This window comes from Pygocentrus nattereri, chromosome 3 (genome assembly GCF_015220715.1).
Source record: "Pygocentrus nattereri isolate fPygNat1 chromosome 3, fPygNat1.pri, whole genome shotgun sequence".
NCBI lineage: Eukaryota > Metazoa > Chordata > Actinopteri > Characiformes > Serrasalmidae > Pygocentrus > Pygocentrus nattereri.
Genome location: NC_051213.1, coordinates 33,520,551 through 33,542,628, shown reverse-complemented (window position 1 = coordinate 33,542,628; position 22,078 = coordinate 33,520,551). Strand labels below are relative to the sequence as shown.

Below are 22,078 nucleotides of genomic sequence, written 5' to 3'. Positions count from 1 at the left end.
TTGCCAGGTCTCCCCTGTTACTTCAGCTCATTAAGGTCCACATTTAGAGCAGAGGTGTGAAGGTCTGTAGGTAAGGGTGGGCGACATGACTGAGATGTAAACTGTGCTGAAAGCTGCTCAAACAGGAACGTTTTGAGCCTGGATCTAAAAGTGTCCAGTGTCTGAGCTTTTCTAATGCTCTCTGTCAACTGGCTCTATTTAAGAGCAGCATAGTAGCTAAACACTGCTTCTCCATGTTTGACTAGTTCCTAATGATCTGAGAGCTCTGCTCAGCGCATATTGCTGCAATATATGAAATAAATATGCTGGTCCTACATGACTGAACGATTTATAGATCAGTAACAGTACCTTAAAGTCTATTCTGTAGACTGGTAGCCAGTGTAAGGATTCGAGAATGGAGGTGATGTGTTCCTTTCTTTTACTCGTAGTGAGATTCTGGCAGCTGCATTTTAAATCATCTGAAGCTTTTTGATTGTCTTTTTTGGGTGTTCAGTTAGGAGACCATATGATATTCTTAAGGTGATAAGGTCTCCAAGCTTTTTATTTTATTGTTCTGTTTTAAACATTGTTATGAAAAGGTACAAATATGAACTTTTCACCAAGAAAAAACTTATTTAAGGTTAACAACTGGACCTTAAAACCACTGTTGTACCTTTAAGGGAACATTTACAGTGTTTATATACCTGCATAGTACCTTTATTTCTAACAGAGTATGAAGCTGTAAATAAAAATTAATACATTTTGGGTCCAGAATGATGAACAGAACTGTAGATGATTTCAAAATGACTGAGAAAGCTGAGTGGAACATGAGGGAATCAAGTTAAAATAAAATCCACATAGAGTATTTATTATATTACAAAAGTAGATATCAATTCTTAAGGCAAGTAGTGATTAATTTAAAAGATAATTATAGTATTGTAACGTTTGACAGGGGAGAGATGGCATCCGAGTCCACCTGAGGAGTGATATGTATAAGCGCAACGGACCAAACATCAGTCACCTGTGGCTGAAACGTAACCTGATAGTGTGTAGTATCTCCACAAAGACAAAAAGCAGCTGCGATTCGATTTGTCTTGGACTGGACAGGATTCTAGATGTAGGCAACACAAATATTCAGCCACTTATGGAGCAAAGAATTGGGCAGCTCAGCCAGATTTCATGGATGCCTTTCCTGGTGCCTTACTCCTTGTTCCAGGCAGTCCCCTAGATTTTAAAGAGGATTCAAATCTGGGCATTTTCTGGGCCAGCCCACATGTGTAAATGCTCCTGAATGTTCATCATGCCAATCAGTCACATTTGCAGCCCTGTGAACATCATCTTGGAATGTAGGTATAGGAATGTTATGTTTCTTGTTAAGATGATGAGCAAAAGGCAAAACCACACCTTGCTTCCTGAGGTCTATGGTAAACACGACACCTAGCATTATTCACAATACCAGATGACACTTTTCCAGTCATGAACAGTCCCAATTTTTTTGGTCTCTTTGCCCACTGTAAGCTGACAACTTTGTGAGCAGAAGTGAGTCACTCCATATGTTCATGGTATGCAGTTCCCTGGGGAGTGTTCTTTCAGAAGGTTGCGATGGAAGCAAAGCGATTTTTATTCACAAGTCGTGAAACACACCGGCGGTCCCTGTCCATCACTTTCGTCTTTTGGCCACAATTCTGACGAGAATTTTCTGTAGACTGGGATGTGTCGCCACTGCTGGTAGACCTGTATGACTATATGCTTCGATACACCTGCAAATTCAACTACTTTCTTCACAGTGTGTCCTTTGGCACGCCCAAATGATAGAAAAGTTACGCCCAAGGTGTAACTTTTGTACATTTTTCTTTTTTGTGGCATCACAAAAACAATTCCAAATTAGCTTTCTTTAGCACTTTAATTTCCTCATGTTGACCCTATGGACTAAAGTACTTAAAAATGGGCCCTTTAATGGTGGTAAACAGAGTAACTCTACCAAAGAAATCGAGGCAAATGCACTTTAGTGCCTGTATGTCACAGCAAAGACTCAACCTCAAGTCAACCCTTCACTGTGGGAGCTCTGCTGTAGCTGTTTAGAATCACTGCAAAGACTCTACGTAAGAACCCTAATGCTGAGTTTCATACTAAGCTTTTAAAGCTCCTGCAGTGTTTACTAAGGAAGCTGTCAGGAGGGATACCATTTTAAACCTATCACTGTGTGTGTGAAATGTCATTATTTTGGTCGTCCGTGGAGCCAGGTGTGCGTTACCCTGATATGTGTCTTGTTGTGTTTCTGGATGCTCTGATTTCTCGGCACATCAGCTTAGTGAGCAAGAGGGGCAGGTGGCGAATGTTGGGTTGGGGGGGGGTTGAGGAAGATGCAGCTCGATCAGGAGTGAGTCCAGAGACTCTTTCAGCAGAAAGTTACTCTATAAATGTCAATATGAGTTCAATAGGAAATCAGATGGATTACAGGTGAACTGTGTCTAATGTATTCATGTGCTGGAGTCAGCAGTGCCATGACTGGCGTTTCTGCTGATTTAGAATGCCCTTTCACAAATAATGCTAATTATCCTCCATGAGCTCCAGCAAAAAGACCACTTTCCTTAGTCATCGTCACTTTTTCATTAATACTGTTTAGGGGATTAAAAAATAAATAAAATACAAAACTAAAAAAACAAACTCTTCTCCCTGAACAATTATAGCATGGCCAAGCACTTTTCAGCCTATTAGCTATTCAGAGATGCTCAGTAGAAACAACTACACATACACACTCTAATGCCATACAGTACTGATTTGACACTGAAATTCAATATTACAGTATTTCCCAAATATATCACAGTATGATGGAATCAGACAATATTTAAAGTGAACGTGAAAGCAAAACTTTTTTTTACTGAGACCGAGAGTTTTTCTTTTTTGTTTGTCTTTGTACTTCACAGTTTTAAGTTTGTACTCAATTCACATGTGGTAAAAGTGCACATTGACACCATAATGTCTGCTATGTAACAGTAAATTAGTCCTGTTTAGTGCTTTGTTGTATAGCCTTTACATGCAATGACTGCTTGAAGTCTGTTATCACTGAGAAAAACACTCAGCTAGCTTAGAGACCCTCCCGACTTAGAAATACATTAGTTATGATTTCTAATTGATGTTGACTTCTAATCTTGCTTGCATTAATAAAGTAAACATTTTACTGCGGATTTGACAGGCGGATTGGTGCTGGGTTAGCAGTGATGCGGGCTCTTTACCGGTCTGTTGTGGTAAAGAAAGAGCTGAGCCATAAGGCAAGGCTCTCGATTTACCGGTCGATCTACATTCCCACCCTCACCTATGGTCATGAACTTTGGGTAATGACCGAAAGAATAAGATCGCGAATACAAGCGGCCGAAATGAGTTTCCTCCGCAGGGTGTCTGGACTCTCCCTTAGAGATCTCCTTCAGAGAAGTTCAGTCATCCGGGAGGGACTCAAAGTAGAGCTGCTGCTTCTCCACGTCGAGAGGAGCCAGGACCCAGGACACGCTGGCATGATTATATTGCCCAGCTGGCCTGGAAGCGCCTCAGAATCCCCCACGGGGAGCTAGTGGAAGTGGCTGGGGAAAGGGAGGTCTGGGCCTCATTGCTTAAGATGCTGCACCCGTGACCTGAACCCCGGAGAAGCTAATGGATGGATAGATGGATGGATGGATGGACATTTTACTGCTTTTACTGCTGTCCATGAAAAAAAGTGATGTATACACAAGCAATATGACCACATTTATCATTATCATGATTATGGCACATTATATCACAGTGTGTTTTTCTGTGTGCTTTTATACATGTTCAGGTGGATTTGGGGCCAAGCAGTATTTGAAATGTTAATAAAAATCATGGTAATTATTGTGCTGATGTATTGTGATGTTATATTTTTGCAATATCACACCCTGCTATGGGTCCTAATGCTGTACTGGTTCAGACCGCACCTTTAACATATGGCCGTAGTGTGAGAAGGGCTTGTATGACTGAAGGAGGGGAGAGATACAAAATACATACAAAACTAGAACTACAAAGTATATAGGTAATAAGTGTACCAATCTAGTAATCCACATGCCCTCTTGATGAACTGAGAAAGAGAGACTGAACTGAAGGAGAGACTGAACTCCTGAAACAAGGAGATGTGGTGGTGTGGTGAGGTGCAATAACTTCATCAAAAGAAACAGAAGGTGGTGAGTCATAGGAAGTTACATAGAAGGAGGAGGAGCTCCAGGCATGGTCCTCCTGACAAACTTTAGTTATTGAACTCCAAAACTCAATTTACTATCTATGTATTTACAATAACAGTAATAAGAAATGTTCTGTTTATGTTTACAGACCATAAAAGCCACCTCTCCTCTGGGTGACCCGCGTGTGACCTATAACCTGGAGGAGGGTCAGGTGCCTGAGACTAACATGCCCGTGCGTTTTTACATCAAGCCCAACCGGAGGGATGGCTCAGCGTCCATCCTGGTAGCTGAGCCGCTGGACTACGAGAACACACGCTTCTTCACCCTACGTGTTCGTGTGCAGAACGTAGCAGCAGTGCCACTGGCATCGTTCACCACAGTCTACGTCAATATCACAGGTAAGAGCCACTTTCACATGTACTCACAGATGAGCTTTAATAGCCCACACACTAAACAGCAGTTACTACAGTTAGGGCTTTATTTCAGTTGCCACCTGTCCAGGTTTTCCCTGGATTGTCCAGGGTTTTGGTTATCAGTCCAGGAACAAAGTAATTCCAAAGAATGTCCAGGCAACTAAGAATTTTTAAATAATAAGAAAAACAAGCATCTCCAATGGTAATTTTACAAGAGAGGGCAAAAATTTTGACTTCAAATGTAAGTTCATGAAAAGATGTTTTATTGAAGGTGTTTTTGGAGCATTTCAATTTGGTCCATTCATCATAAAAAATCTGACAAAGCAAAGAGCGACAGCTGAGCTCAAATGATGTAGAAAAATTGAAATGGACAAAAATGCTGACACACGTTTTTCTGTGTACAAAAATTTAAGTTTTTATTTTTCATAAAGTTTAAAGTTTTTGAAATTGAAAAATCAAGCCACTGATCAAGTGTCCAAGAATTTTACACGGCTAAGGTGGTGACCTACTGGCAAGACCGTCCACACAGAAAATATCTCTTTAACCCCTGAACCCTGGCTTATTATTCAGTTATTAATGTTAAGAGTTATGACCCAGTATTGTGGTTTTCGCAGTTCAAAACTGGAACTGTGCTTTTTCCATTGGTCAATGGCACAGTATTGAAGGGTCCGGTTTTCTTTTTTGTTTATAATTGGTACAAACAGAATCTAATGGTACCTGGGGGTCTTCTCTGCCTTTGTGACATTTAAAGCTGAAAGCAACAACAATTTAGCAAATTCTTCTCTCAGGTGCCAGTAAAGTCACCAAGCGCTATTACATCACAAATAATTAAATTCAATTCAACTTTATTGTCATTATACAATACAGGGTAGTACAGTATAATGAAACACTATCTGGCTACTTTTCCAGGGCAGTAATAAAAGATGCATAGTAAACAGTGCAAAGAAAAAAGACAGTTAAAGACAGACAAAATGTGCATAGTCGGTAGGTACAGGTGTCAAACGTACACAAGATGTGCATAGGCAAGTGTTTTGGACGTATAGACGGTGCATAGTCAGATGTTCAAGTGTATCAGGTATATAGACAGAAATGTGCATAGTGAATTGCAGTACAGTACAGTAAATGCAGAAGTACTATTGGTAAAAAAGAGATGTAAACAGTGATCTGTATATAAAGTGTACAGTGCAGGTACAGAGTAGCAGCATAGTGTCCAGGTAACATCTTAAATAAACAGTAACAGTATAAATATATAAATATACTAGAAATAAGGCTTAGTCAGAGATGAAGTGCACAGCATACAGTCCTCTGAGCTAGTGGAGCTCAGTGTGTAATGTGCTGGGTGATCAGGCTGATCATTAACATTGTCAGGGATCATTGTTGTACAGATCACAATTATTACAATTATTGCTTTTTAAAGAGTACACTAAGGTGGCCTGAGCTAGTTAGAAAGCATGTTCAGTTAACACAAACAATTTTACGCTAGCCTCCGTAGAATGAGTTTTTGCATATTTTTTTTCTAATATCATATTTTACCTCCCCCCTCCCACCTACCTCTTTTATCATTGAGAAAAAACACTCAGCTAGCTTAGAGACCTTCCCGACTTAGAAATATGTTATGATTTCTAATTTACTGTATGTTGACGTCTAATCTTGCATTAATAAAGTGAGCACTTTGCTGCTTTTACTGCTGTCCATCTGCACCCACAGACAGATAAACAGACTTGTCCTACTGGCAAAAAAAAGAAACCACGAGAAAAGTGATGTATACACAAGCAATATGACCACATTTATCGTTATCATGATTATGGCACATTATATCACATTGTGCTTTTCTGAGAATATTGTGGATATTATCAATAAAGAATACTGACCAACTTAATGTTTTATTATAAAGAGCCTAATTATACATGTTCAGGTGGATTTGAGGCCAAGCAGTATTTGAAATGTTAATAAAAATCATGGTAATTATTGTGCTGATGGATTGTGATGTTATATTTTTGCCATATCGCCCACTGCTATTGGTACTAATAGCTTATTAGATATTCATACTTCGCTAATATTTGCAGTTACTATGGGGGTTCCAGCTGTCTCTCAAGCAGGTTCTAAATGAACTAGAACCATAAGTTCTTTTGGTTGCTACATGTGTCATTTCTTGTTTTTGTACGCGCAGTGAAAAATACACCCTATACACTGTTAGGTAACTATGAAATTGCTATGTAATTCTATGTATTAAGGAACTGTACTGTGGACCTTTAAGGGTTAAAGCCTCACTGAGAAAAGAACAGCATTGAACAGAACTAAGCAAAGAAAAGGAAAAAAAAAAGAACAGTAAAGAAAGGAGAAAAGAAATGAACTTGACATCGATCTACAACCTGGTGCAAATGCGCACTGACAACCAGCATCACGCTGCAGATCTGCCCTGGGTGGGTTTATTTACCAGTGTTTCCTGCCTGTGCCGCTCACCCTTCTTCACACAGCAGTCTCCTCTGATTTTCTGACTGCGTTTGAATTAAAGCAAAGCTGACATTAATGTTCCTTTCCTTCATACTTAATTTAGCCAGTGCTGTACGTTTGTGTACCGAATGCATACTCTGCTGCTGGAGGTGCACGGAGATGACACTGATGAGTGTGTGACAGGTAGCTATGGTTATAAATGTGTGTATATATGTGTGTGTGTGTGTGTGTTTGGGTGTGCATGTGTTTGGGGAGCAGTAAGCAGCTACAGCAGGGAAGCACAACACTTGAGACCATATCAGCATTAATTAGTGGGAAAATGGAGATTGAAATGGAATGAAAGGAAGACAAAAGCCCTCGGAAAGCTCGTTAGAGAGGCGCTGTAATCAGCACGCTGCGGGGAACAGCCACTCACTCACCCATACACACCCCTGCCTGCAGTGAACCCATCAGCATTCTCAGTGCCTCTCACAGGTATAAAACATTACTTGCACTGCTCTAAGCTGAGGGATTTCCTTAAGCCAGTTCATGCTCAAGATAAGACAATGGAGTTTTAGAAGGTTCTAGACAGCAGTTTTAAAGAATACTATCACTAAAGTCCAGTCTCCAATGAAACAATGGTTGTAGAACACCAGTTTCACCTGACAGGTTCTCAAAATTGCGCTCAGTAATGAATTTCTCCATCAGCGACGTTGTCTAACATCTGGATAGGTGGGTATGCTGGGATTTGTAAGGGAAAAACATCAAAACATCGTACAGTTTATGACTGGACGACTGTGAATTAGTCAAAGTCATGCTCAAAATCAGCCAAGCCTCAGACGCTCTGCCAGAGGAATAGGCCATCTGATGTCTATTGCATGTCAAAGGGGAATTCCACCAATTTTTCAAAGTTACTGCATAATTGAGATTTTAGCAGTCATTCAGAATAGTTTGATATGAAATTCTTTATTCTAGACAGAACCTACTGACCATATAGCCATTATGTTCACTATCCAAAATGAGCAGTGAAGGCAGTTCTTTGCTACAGGAACAACTAGACTATCTGACAATATGCAAGTCTGTCTTGCTAGACTAACACAAATTTGTAAAGTAATAAAAATGATAATTATGCAAATAATATGCAAATTAGCCTCTCTAGTTTTATTTTTTTCCTCACATTTTAGATCCATGAGATGTCTGAACTGTGTTCCTCCACTGGAGGAAAGTATAGAGCCTGTGTCTTACATTTTGGTCAGGTTCTCATATGTTTAACTTAAAGAAGGAAGCATAAAAAGACAACTGCAGCTGACTAAAAGCTACTGCACACCAGTTAAGAAGCGTTGTGCTGTGTTAGCACTGCGTCTATAGTGCCAGGAAACAGTACAGAGCACAGCTGTTCCGCAAGATTTATTGGAATAAAACTTTTAGCACATTTGGTCTCAGCTAATCAGCTCCTCACAAACTTGATGGGACTAGGCTAGTAACAGTGGCTGTGACTTTATCTTAGCACATTCTCTGTTTAAATATCAAACATAAGGGGTATTTTTCAAATAATGCCATACAAACTTGAATATAAAATTGGACTGAAATTTGGCTGATGTCCCTGTTGGGTTCTGGTAGTTTGTTAGAGCCAACATAACCATGATTCACATAAACATTTTTGGCTGTTCTAGAAACATAGACCATTATAGTTTCTAAGATATTTCATGTTTTACGAAGAAGCTTATTAAGAAATTATCATATATTTTACTTTGCAGCAGTTTCCCAGTGACTCTTTCAATAGAGTGGCCTGGTATAGAGCTGCTGCTGCTCTTTACACTTTATAGCAGCCTACTGACTAGGCTGCCACTTGTACTCATAGTCAGTCACATGTCTGGGACTTGCAGAAGACCTAGAGTGACTTTTTTTCTCACAAATTAGTCCCCCTATTGGAAATCAAAACGTAATGGATTGGTTCTTCTGTCACTTTGTTATGCCAATATTTCACCTAACGTGTTAGATCTTCTCTTCAGCTCAATCCTAACCACTAGGAAAGCTCACTCAGCTGTATCTACCTAGATACCACAGAGAAAAATCATTCACGATTGGGTAATGTACTGCTGGGCCTTTCAATTTAATCTTTTTGTTTCTATCCAATACTGAACAAGGAAACAAGAGTAGCACTGTAATGGTAGGAGTTTAAATAGAAGTATGATTCTTTTGAGTAAACAAAAAATTATGGACATGTATTTTTTTGGTTCATAGAAATCATCCAGCCTTCTCTGAAGCCCTAAAAGTCTCAGAGTGTGGCCCTCTGATAAACAGTAAATCAGCTTCCTCAGAGGTGCGTTTTACGTCATATGTTTACTGTTCACTGTACTAGTGGGTTCCGTTCTTTAAGGTTTCCAACCTTCACAGTCAAGACTATTCATCAACGTATTATCCTAAAGTCATACTGATTGACTTGTATTCACCTTAAAAAAGGAAACGCACAAAGAAAAATGGCAAGTTGGGACTGGACACTGGGTTTTGTGGTGGCCCAGTCAGGGTGAATAACAGTAGCTGAGGGCTGAGCACACAAGCTTTCTGAGCTTTTCCTTGATTGGTTGGGTTGTTCGCACCACATACACACTGCAAAAACACATTTTTATTTACATTTTTAGGCTTATGGCATCTCTCTGTTTTAAGGTTGATGAGTGAATTGGTCAATCAAAGAAATTATGTAAGTAATTTTCTAAAACAACCTGTCCAGGTTGTATCCTGCCTTCCGCCCAATGACCACTGGGATAGGCTCCAGCAACCCCCACGTGACCTTGAAGGAGAAGCGGCTTAGAAAATGTGTGTGTGGGTGTGTGTGTGTGTGTGTGTGTGTGTGTGTGTGTGTGTGTGTGTGTGTGTGTTCTAAAACAAGAGTTAGCTTTTAAAACCTTCTGAAACAGTCTCACCTCATCTTGTCTCGTCAGATGAGTGTGAACAAAACCTGCTGTACATTATATATTCTCCTCAGACAAAATACAGTGTGTTCATACTCTCACTCCATCTCTCTCTTTCTCTTTCTCTCTCTCTCCTTCTGTCTCCCTCTCCTCCATCACTCAGACGTGAATGACAATGTTCCGTTCTTCATGTCGAGCACGTATGAAGCCACAGTGCCCGAGGGAGCTGAGATAGGCACTTCAGTGATCCAGGTCTCGGCCTCTGACCTGGACTCTGGCCCCCATGGCAAGGTGAGTGAGTCACTGGGTATACACCACTTGACATGCCTCACTCTGCTGCTGAGAGGCCTGTAAGGGCTTTATTTTTATACATGACGATGTATAAAGTATGTATAAGTGACGATAGATGAGATTTTGGCTTTGTTTTGAGTTTGATGAATTAAGACCTACTGCATTCTCCTTTTCTTCAGGAAAAAAGCTTGTTGTTGCTTTTATAATACATTATTTAAGGCAGATGCTAGGGTACAAAGAATTTGCATCAAATTGCAGTTTATTCCAAGCAGAGTGCACCCGACTTACACCTTAAATCTGAAACTCTGTCTGGATTGACCTGACTGTACATTTTTCCCTTCAAGATAAATTACATCATTCTAAAGGACCAGAGTGGAGACTCTCAGTTCTTCAGCATTAACTCCTACACAGGGGTCATCCACACCCGGGCCACCTTTGACCGTGAACAGAAAAGCTCTTACCTGATCGAGGTCCAGTCCCAGGATGGCTCAGAGTCGGCCCGCCCAGGGCAGCAGGGCCAGCCAAACACAGGTGTGCTCCTTTACCCTGTTCAGATCTGCCCATCTGTCACATCAACAGTTATGTCAGAGCAGGCCAGCCTGCAGGACCAGCTCCACTCATTAACACATCATTAAGTCACTTCTAATGAAGAAATAGTGTCATTGCTGAGGGTCAATAATGATGATCCTAGTCTGTTGATGTAACACAGAAGCCCATAATGTTATTATACAGGATGTTTTTGTCCCTAATTGGATGTGGATATGAAATCCAAACCTGCCCTTTAAGTAATTATTTATTTTTAATTCAAAGTGATTTCTACTAACATTAGAGATGAGTAGTAGCGTAAAGTCACACTTCAGTAAAAGTATTTGTATTAAATAGGTAAATAGGTTAAAAAAAAAAAAAAGAGTTTTACTTCTCAACTACTGAATAACATGCAGCATCTAACAGCGCTTAAACTGCAGTTTGTCAGGCTCTGTTCCCTTATTTTCCCATTTTTTAAATGAATTTGACATGGAATGTAGACGTTTCAAAATGTACTGTTCACTTTCCTGTCCATATAGTTCATATGAGGAAACTAAGCTGCAAAAACAGTCTGTTTTGAATTAATTGATTTTGTTTTGTCACCTATCGTGTCACCTCTCAAATATCTACCTATTCAGCCTGTTCATAGTGAAGTTATAAGGAGTATAACTGTGATTAGAATTTAGAATGGGGCACAATTCATGCCAGCCATTCAGAACAGAGCTCATTTACATATGTCAGTCTTAGCGATAGAGAAGTAATTAGAAAATGAATTGAAAGGTTTCATTGCGAAATGCATTATGGACCATTAAATTTTTTTTTTTCCATAAGTTAGGATCAGGCTTTACAGAAAAATGAAACATCCATGCTATACTATGATTAATACTATCTTTATTAGAGAAATAAACATGGTCCACTGAACGTCACCTATTATTCACTAATAAATGCACATAGACCACACAAATGTCATAACTGGACCTCACCTTTTTTTATGAGGAAAAAAGTCAAATGTAGGACATGGGCCCCTTGAACATGCCAGTTTGATCCATTATAGGGCAATTGAGGCTATATTATTATAGGTTAGTGTGTTTCTTGTGTTCGGTTAGTCCACACAATGTGACTATGTGAACAAAAATTCCTCATCAACCAATTTTTAAGAAATCTGAATCTAAATTTTCATAAAAATTCATGATCACTGCCTGCCCATTACAAAACTTTACTCAACTACATGTAACTGAGTGCTATCCACTTCGGCATGTAACACATTATGAACCATAACACACTCTCCATCTTACACACAGACACGGCCTACGTGAGAATTTTTGTCACGGACGTGAATGACAATGCTCCAGCCTTCTCTCAGCCCGTGTACGAGATCAGCGTGGAGGAGGACAAGGAAGTTGGCTACATAGTCATTACCGTCACTGCTAACGATGAAGATGAAGGTAAGACCACTGTCTGCAGTCGCTATGGTAGCTCAAGAAAGGCCCATCACTATTCTGTTAGTTTTGCTTTGGTAGCGCAATTTACACCTACAGTATACTCTGCCATAAGGATGAAGCAGCCGCCTGGCCCCTGCAATGGAAACATCTTATTTAAAGATCCCAGTCACCTGTCTGTTTTTAATTCGTTTTTCTCTACCTCTATCTGTGGTGATGTTTTGACAGCCATTACCGGAAAAAAAAAACATAGCGTGAGGCAAATCTAGGTGGAAAACTTTTTTCTGCCAAGCTTGTTAGCAAATCTCTATGGTGATAGTGGGAGCAACACATTCATCCTCCCTGAGGTAATTATTTGATGTCGGTATCTTTGCTTTTGTTCGTCCCTTGTTTTCCAAGATAATAAATAAATAAGAGAGGTTTGTTTAATGACATAGGCAAATCCTTTGTGGGGAAGGTGCTGAGACTTGAAGATTATTTACCAGAGATGTTGTGATTTCTTTCCAGGCTCTGCCTCTGCGTCCAAGCGGTAGAGAGTAGAAAGACTGTTTTTGAATAAAGTCCTTAAAAAAGTAGATGTATGCCAAATTTAGCTGGCATTATATTATATTATGGATGCATGCTATGTCAGAAGAGTAATTGGGTGAAGAACTAACACATGCAAAGTGTGAAATTGTTGTGTGTCATCAATATTATGCTTAATCCTTCGTAAACACCTCACCCCCTTAAAAAAGACACTTTATCAGCAGTTAATCTGCTAATGAGAGGAAAATGGCCTTAACCAGAAGAAAAGGCTAGGAGAGAAACAACCTGCAGTTGTTTTGTCTCCGCTCTTGGCACAGGTGTCCAAGCAGGCAGATGATCTGTATTAGCCGGAGATAATCCATAAAACATGACACAATCCCATTAAGCGGCAGCCTTGCTGATCAGGCATGTCTTCTGGGAGGATTTCAGCTCAGTAGCTCCTGGCCTCACAATGAAGCTGGGTTGCTCCACCTCTCCCCTTCTTGCCTCCGTCTTCCTCTTCCTCACTGCTTGACTCCGTATGTGTGTACATTTATTTCTGTTTCTCTGCTGAGAACACTGCACATGCTGTCCCCTGCAGACAAAATGTGACTATATAAAGTGGATATGATGGAGTGTGGCCTGCATTGTTTGACCCTGTAATGCAATACGTCAGCATTAGCCAATGTGAGCATCTCTGTCAGAGCCCTTTACCTTAATAGGACACAGTACTTGACCTCTCATGCGAAGCTCTGCTGTTTTGTGGATGCTTTGTTTATCTTCTGAGAACTGAGCATCCTTCAGATTAACTTGACCTCTCAAAATATCCCCTAGCAATGTAGACCGTTTTCATCAGATTCATCGGCAGCTTTGGAAAGTGGCGCTTCTCGTGCTTATTTGAGTTAGCATGCGCTTGTGTAACCCGTACTTGAATTAGTGTGTTCACATTAGCTCTCTGGCCAGTCAGGCCTCGGCCTGTCCCCTTCAAGCTGTAGCACTGACACGCACAGTGTTGCCCCTGTCTATTTGAGTGAGACAGGCTTGGACACATCACCTTTCTGTCCAGTGGAGTGTGCCAGTCTGCCTGTCTTCTCGCCCCCACATCAACTCCCACGCCGCTGGACTCTTCTGGCCTGTCACCCCAGACCAGTTCAGTAACAGGATTATTGTGCCTGATCTCTCTCCAATCCTCATCTGCGCAGAAGGTGATCTGTGCTCATCTGTCATCATAAACAAACAGGCAGGGCTGCGAGGGCTCGCACCGTGGTGACATGGTATCACTTGTTACACGCAATATAGACACGCATGACAAATATAATGTGGCATGTGGCCATCACCAGTGAGCCAGCAAGAGCAAGAGGCCAGAGGAAGTGTCAGCGTCCAGCACAGGTGCCTGAAAGCTCAATAATGACGAAACAGCAGCCCTGGCAGAGAAACAAGGCCGGCACACCTGGATGGATAGTGCTGGGCTGCCGGACAGCTAATATTTCAGGCGAGCAGGAATGCAAATCAGAACTGAATGGTGCCCCATCCACCTCCAGCCTTTGGAATGAGCTGCTCATTTAATCCCAGTGCTTCATATTACACTGGGGATGACAGTGGGAAATTGGAACAATTAGGGCCTGATCCATGGGGAATGAAGGAATTTTATGGTCCTATTAAATGTTTCCCAAAGCTTATTAGACTCATCCTTTTTTTTGTCAGAATCATCCTTTCTAGTTCAGATTTCAGTTAAGGACTACAGAGTTTACAATATGTAGAACTTCCTTAGCCAAGGTCTTTTAAGGCCACTTATGTGGAGGTTTGAAAGTGCAACAGGAGAGGAAGACATAGAGACGTGCACAAAGGAAGTACACCCCTAAGAGTAAAAGAACTTGTTCTTTGAATGGATGTTATAGAAGAGCCACTTTTGATTTGAAGTTATTATTTTAAAAAATGTATTTTTATGTGTATGGTTTAGTTCTTTGGTTTTTCAGCATCAAGAAAAAAGCAGAAAATTTTAAGAGAAGATTTCCCAGAAGCCTCAACAACTAAATAACAGAATTTTGTGTTTCTCCTTTAACTTGAATACAGCTTCAGTTCTTTTCATTAGACTTCCTTTCAGTTTTTACAAAAATCTTCAGGGATATTTTTCCATACCTCCAAAGTTCAGGCTTAGAAGTTTGTTGCATTTTCTGCTTCTCATAGTCCAAGTCTTCCCAAACACATTCAGTCATACAGAGGTCTGGACTTGGTGTTGTCGGTTCAGTGTTCTAAGAACACCAGCAGCTTCTTTGTTTGATCACTTTTTTATCTTTTTGTCTTTTTCATTTTCTCTGTAAGGGCTTCTTGACAGCTACATTTTCTTCCAAACTCATAGTGTTGATTTGTCTTCTCACAGTGGAAAGATGGACAGACACACCTGTGGATTTTTTCAGATCTTAAGCAAAAGGGGAGCTTGATTTTTGGGAACTTTTTTTTGACATTCCTCTTCCTTATCCCCAATCTTATATACTTAATACTCAATACCTAATGCCCATTTATCTGTAAATTCAATAAATGAAGGTGGTGGTTCCCAGTTCTAGCAGTGGTGAACCCCTGCTGCTGTAATACCATTTTCAGGTGCGAGTCAGATGGTAATTTTCTCCAAAGAAGAGCTTGTTTATTTAACATTCAGGTTCATGTTGTTTGAAATGGTGATTGTAATTTATAAGCTAGCTGGCATCTATAGCTTTTGGACTGCTTTACTCATCCTTTTAAACTGGTGCCACTCATTGAAGCAAAATGTGCACTACTTGAACATAATTCAGTTTACTTTGCCATTTGTACAATGATATTTGCTTTCACTGATGGACTTTTTGCTTCTTTCGTCCACCTTGTGCTGCATTGTAAATTTTGAAGGGTGTTTATGAGGTGCTTCCTGCCATGAAATTCCCTTTTCCAAGAAAACCGATACCACTTAAGTCTACTACAACTAAACAGGGGTTTGTTAATTGGCTAATTACTTGGATCAGGTGTGCTAGGGCAGAAAAAACACCAACATATGCAGAGCAGGGTCACTCCAGGAGCCTGGTTGAGAGAGTGCAGGCTAGTGAGGTGTAGGTCCTGCAGCCTCTAGTGCTGCTGCGAGGGGGGGCACCACATGAGGCAGCTGGTCATTAAGGAAAGTGCTTTGGGCCAAAGCGTCTGGGCTGCCATCAGCAAGTGTCAGGGCACATCGTGCTTCACGGCAATGATGGCTGCGTCCAGGATGAGCACGACACGTCCTAATGAAATCCTCACACATAGCGCCCAGATGGTGTTTGTCTCAAAAAATCTGATCCTGGCTGGTAAACAGAGCCAGAGTGAGAGTTGTTTTCCTCTCTCTGCACGGAGGGTGGACAGGGCCAGGAGGGTGGGGGTCTTGAGCAGAGAGGACCAAGGGCTTTGTTGCTTGTCTGTTCCTGTTTGTTCTATACATCTACATGCATAGCCCTCTACCTCACATAAGCCCTTAATTAGAGCCATTCTTGAGACTTGGTCCCTGTACTGCACTACGTTGCTATTATTGAGGTCAAATAGGAAGACCAGGTCAGTGTAAATGGAACTCTGTGAGTGGGCCGAGTCCACTGCAGTTCTCTGCAAAGCAAAAGGATCACATAACCTGTGATCATGGATGACACTCACTGGGTGTGTGGGATTTAATGACTGGATGGAGAAAAAGAGAGAGGAGGATGAAAGGCTTGTGGGGTTCTGATGTACCTCTGTTTGAACTGCTGAACTGTGTAGCAGCCAAAAGAGCCGAAAAGCAGAACATCTTAAATTACTGCTTACTCTGAGTCTCGGGGCTTATACACATCAACAAGAAGGTCAAAAGAAATTGTACAGTTAATTGGAGGCAGACTGTGTGTTTGCATGTTATGTGAGTTCATGTACATCCATTTGTTCAAGTTCTTTGCATTTGTTAAAGAAAGAGCTCTTTCATTCTAGAGATCTGAAGAGCTCTGTAAAACTCTAACCCTGAAAGTGGAAGCTTTTATGTTGTATCATCTTTTTATCACAACATGGGACATTCCTTAATCAAGGCTGCATTGACCGAGTACAGTGGAAGAATAGCTGCAGGTCTCAATTAATCTTATTTCTTTGGTGTACCATGAAAGACTTACAGCCTGCAAAATTTGTGGCTATGAATGTTAATGAATGGAAATTTACCACTGTGTCACTGCCATATTTTGTTCAGAGCAGAACCATTAGGGATGGACATTTTAACCATTTTACTGTGGAGAAATCAAAAATTTTAAAAGCAAATAGTTTGCTTTTTTTTTCTTTTTGTCCAAAGAAACACTGAATTTCAGCCCCTACTCTTCTGAGAAGGCTTTAACAGAGCGTTAGTGAGGTCAGGTTCTGATGTTAGATGATTAGTTCTGGATCACAAACTCCTCTCCAACTCATCCCAAAGGATCCCCATCACTCCAGAGAACACAGTTCCACTGCTCCACAGCTGAGCACGTTGAATAGCTTTTTGACTGCACCTTAAAGAAGCTGAATTCACTAATCAGAAGGGTTGTCTGGAAACTTTTGGACACACAGTGAATCAGTCACACTTCAAAAATTTGTCATTTTGTGTTTGAAATCTTTCCAAATACAACTGATTGTTAGATGTTGCTGATGTTGCATAGCTTGAGACACGTCGGTGCCACAGTCATTTATTCATTTAAAAATCATTTCAAAAACATTATTATTTGAACCTTATCATGATGAGCAATAGAAATGCTCTAAAATTGCTTGGAATACAATCTCTTTACATTAACTTACATTGAACATAACAAAGATCTTTCTGCTTTCTCCTGTAAAGTTTGCCATTTTGGAGATAATTTTTTTTTTGGTGGGGGCACATTTTTTGGACAGGGATGTTGTGCCTTATTTACATGCTCAATTAAGTAAACAAATACTAAGGTGAGTTTGGTTATGCATCCATGTGAATAACCTCCAATACTCCAACAGGTGCTAACGCCAAACTGCGCTACCAGATAACCGCAGGGAACACCATGGGCACCTTCGATGTGGAGCCAGAGGTTGGCACCATATTCATTGCCCAGCGGCTAGACTACGAGCGAGTGCAGCGCTATGAGTTACGACTGGTGGCGTCAGATGGAAAATGGGAGAACCAGACAATAGTAATCATCAACATCATCAACCAAAACGATGAAGCACCCATCTTCAGCCAGACAGAGTACCATGCCAGCGTGATGGAGGAGCTGACTGAGCTGCCTGTGTTTGTGCTTGAGGTGGGAGGCCTGTCTAATCATCAGATTATAATTACAATTACAAGAGGCTGTTTTGTTGATTTAAATAAACAACAATTTTACTGTTTATGAATTACTGAATTCAACATACTCTGGAAAAAATAAAATATTTGGATTCTGCAAAAGTTATGGCACACTGTATATTTCATGTTTTTTTTTCCTCTGTGTTAAATTCATAAAAAACAAGTACATAAACGGGCAAATCAAAAAAATTATGCACTAAAATATTTAGTTTTGTTCGCCGTTTTACCCTGTTTTCACTTAGAAAATCAACAAAACGTGTAATTTGACCAGGGTGTTGAAATGTTTACATAAGATTGAACATTAAGATGTGAAACTTCCCATTCTAAACATATGCATTGGTACTACATTTGAAACTAAGGTTGACCTTATTGTGTCCCAATCTAATCCTCTATTCACAAGCTAATATGTTATCCTCAAACTAACATGCTAGTCACAATACAAAGAGGCAGTTAAATGCTATATAATATATGTTGCATTGCCATATCCATAATATGCTGCTGATGTTATGGAAAGGTCTATGTCAAGAACTGCCTGTTGCCTGTGAGGTGGAATCGATTTGATTTGCACCTTTTGTCTAATGCAAAAAATTGTTTCCTGTTTCATGACATTCTCCCTTGAAATGTTTTGTTATGTTTATTAATGTGCTCTTGGAGTATAGAGAGAGAAAAATCCTATTTGAAATGAATATTTTGACATACCTGGCCTCGGCTGTCGCTCTCCTCCAGCAGTTCCCCATATCACTGCCTATTGTGCTGTCAGCATAAAAAAGACTTCAAAGGCGTTATGTAAACAAACTTGGGGAGAGATGAGGGGGAGTTCTGTATTTCTTTGCTGCATCTATTAACTTTTAATTGCCTTTTGTGTTCTGTGACAGATGTTGAATCTAGCCACACATGCTTGTCCTTGACACAGTCTGGGTGCTGCAATACATGTACAAGTCATTAATGTTGGTCATTAATGGAATCTTGTTCTGTCATGGTGTTGTTCAGGTCACAGCCACCGATCCAGACCAGGAGGCAGACCAAAGTGCAGTGCGGTATTCACTGCATGGACAGGGTGCTGGGAGTGAGTTCACTATAGAGGAGCTCAGCGGGAAAATTTATGCTCAAAAGAGGCTTGATCGAGAGGATCGTTCCACCTGGAGGTTTCTAGTGCTGGCCACTGATGAGAACGGTGCTGGCCTGACTGGCTTTGCTGACGTCTTGGTGGAGGTGCAGGACATCAATGACAATTCCCCCGTCTTCCTGTGTGCCTCAGATGGTTGCTTTGTGGGCCATGTGCCTGAGAACTCTCCAGCTGACACTTCCATCATGGAGATGCGAGCCACTGACCTGGATGACCCTAAAGCTGGCAAGAACGCTGTCCTCACTTACAGGATTGTTCAGAATGTCCGTAACGAGATCAATCTGAACCTGTTCTCCATCAACCCGGCCACAGGCACCATCTACACAGTGTTGCGCTCCCTAGACAGGGAGGTAGAAGACCGTTACCTGGTAGTTGTGGAGGCCAGGGATGGAGGAGGCCTCTCTGGAACTGGAACAGCCACTATTGTTGTATCTGATGTGAATGATCACCCCCCTGTGTTTACGCAGAGGGTCTACATGGCCACCATGGCAGAGGACCTGGATATCAATAGTGAGGTGCTAGCAGTGGCTGCCACAGATGGGGATGAGGGAGAGAACTCTGTAATGACCTTTAGCATTGTGGGTGGAGATGATGACCGCAAGTTCTTCATCGAGACGGATAAGGTGAACCGGCGGGGAATAGTGCGGCTGAAGAAGAAGATCGATTTTGAGAAGCCCCATGAGCGCACCTTCAATCTCACAGTCAAAGTGGAGGATGCAGACTTCTTTAGCCTGTCCTACTGTGTCATCCAAGTGGAAGACTCTAATGACCACACACCTGTCTTCTTCCCCCAGTTCTACGATGTAGGGTCCATGTTTGAGGACGTACCTGTTGGCACCATTGTGGCCCAGGTGACTGCCGTAGACCTGGACTCAGGACAAAATGGAAGGTTCTCTTACAGTATTGCCCCAGAATCTGACCCCTTTCAGCAGTTCCTGGTGGATAAGAATGGCTGGGTGGTGGTAGCAGACTCTTTGGACAGGGAGAAGGTGTCTCAGCACAGGCTGATGGTTCTGGCCACAGACATGGGCAGCCCTGCTCTGACAGGTTCTGCCATTGTACTGGTTACTGTACAAGACGTCAATGATAACGGACCAGAGTTTGAGGCTCCATACCAGCCCATTGTGTGGGAGAACACTATTGCACCACAGGTCGTCCGTATGAACGACACTTCCATTCTGCTCCACGCCATCGACAGAGACACCTCGCCTAATGGAGGGCCTTTTTCCATACGCCTGCTGATGCTCACCTCAGACGTCACAAACTTCAACCTGACTGATCTGCGAAATGGCAGTGCCATGATAACAGCCCTGCGCACCTTCGATCGGGAGCAGCAGAAACAGTACCTCCTCCCCATTCTGATGATTGACAGCGGCTCTCCTCCAATGAGCTCCACCAGCACACTGACTGTCATAATTGGGGATAGGAATGACCATCCGCATGCACCTGGACACTCTGAGTTCATAGTCTACAACTATGAAGGTATGTTTCTGTGAAATGTCATTTTGAGATTTATCATCTTTGACTGGACCCGAACAGCTTGTTCTTTTAAAATTAATTTGTATTTCTGAACAAGTGTTTGAATACGCATTCACAAAATCCTTAAAAACTAAATATTGACATTTCATAATTGACCATAATTGTGTTGTACTGTGCCCTGTGATGGACTGGCAACCTGTCCAGTGTTTATCCTGCCTTCTGCCCGATGACCGCTGGGATAGGCTCCAGCACCCCAAATCCCACCAACCCCCCCACCCCGTGACCCTGAGGGAGAAGCAGCTTAGAAAGTGTGTGTGCGTGTGTGTGTGTGTGTGTGTGTGTGTGTGTGTGTGTGTGTGTGTGTGTTTGTGGGTGTATTGTACTGTAGTATCAATACCGCAGTTCAAAATATATCCAGTAGGCAGCAGCTGTGTGTTAGTAGTCCTGGCTGAAGCCCAGCTCTATGTTGCTATTGAAGCAAAAATTGTAGGCCTTTCATTCAAATACAACCTTTACGTATATGCAAATGATGTAACTGCTTAGAATTAGAATTTTGTTTATCATAATTACAGTTTTTCTTTTTGCTTCTCTTACTTATTTGCTTTTATATATATTGTTGAGCTATTTTATTTGGCCAGCAGCAGTAAGAGTGAAAAGCAGGTGGCACCAACAGTGGTAGTCGTTTAAGTATCACTACACATACATTTGAGATGATTCATCAAACTTTTTATACCTCCATACTAACCTCTTATCGCGAATAATGCGTGCAGCATTTTTCTTATCGTCCAATAATTTAAAGTGCTACTGCACCAGAAACATATTTCACATAAGAACACAGATGTTTCGAGCTACACAGATGTTGTTTTGCACTTCGTTGATTTCTAAAATGTGTCATAAAGCAAATTAAAAAGCTAAACAAGTGCAAACTGCGTTAGAAGCCTTTACAGCAAGGCGTGATATAGTAACAGCAACGCCTGACCAAAGTGACTCCCACTTTTCCTGGTCAACTGTCATAGCAAACGAGCAGTTGGATGAGGCTCTTACAAAAAATGTTTTCTCTTATAAAAATATATATGACACATCACCTCTTCGTGCTCTTGGAACAGGAAGCAGCTCACACTCCTTTATCATCTGCAATAGTTGTGGCTGATGGAATAACCGAAGATCTTGTTTTGATTTTGTCCTCTATCGCCCCCTTGTGTACTGAGCGTTTTAACCCCCACAGGAAAGCAGGAGCGCATATTGGCTTTGTACAGAAGGGTCATGCATTTGCAATGCATTGGCACGGCATTGGCGTTTGAGTTCACATATGTCTGGCCTTAACCATCTTTGCTCTTTTAGCTTCAATGGGCAGACTGAAAGCATGTGCAGTTTGTTGCACTCTGAGGTGAGGTGACTTAGATGCTTAAACTAAACAAGCTATAATTCATTTATTTTTCAAATTTTCCATATAGGAAAATTTTAAATATTTGTCCTTTTTAAGGTGTTTGATGATGAAGCGTT

At 41.2% G+C, this 22,078-nt stretch overlaps 1 protein-coding gene across 1 annotated transcript in view; it reads left to right on the top strand.

Annotated features, from left to right (window-relative positions):
* The window catches only part of si:dkey-22o22.2 (neural-cadherin), a 184,174-nt gene that overhangs the window by 137,604 nt on the left and 24,492 nt on the right, over window positions 1-22,078 (top strand). Inside the window, exons 13-18 of the mRNA XM_017714353.2 lie at window positions 4,315-4,564; window positions 10,088-10,215; window positions 10,560-10,746; window positions 12,042-12,185; window positions 17,646-17,929; window positions 18,961-20,578. Coding sequence (XP_017569842.2) covers window positions 4,315-4,564; window positions 10,088-10,215; window positions 10,560-10,746; window positions 12,042-12,185; window positions 17,646-17,929; window positions 18,961-20,578 — 2,611 coding nt within the window. The remainder of the gene's footprint in view (window positions 1-4,314; window positions 4,565-10,087; window positions 10,216-10,559; window positions 10,747-12,041; window positions 12,186-17,645; window positions 17,930-18,960; window positions 20,579-22,078) is intronic.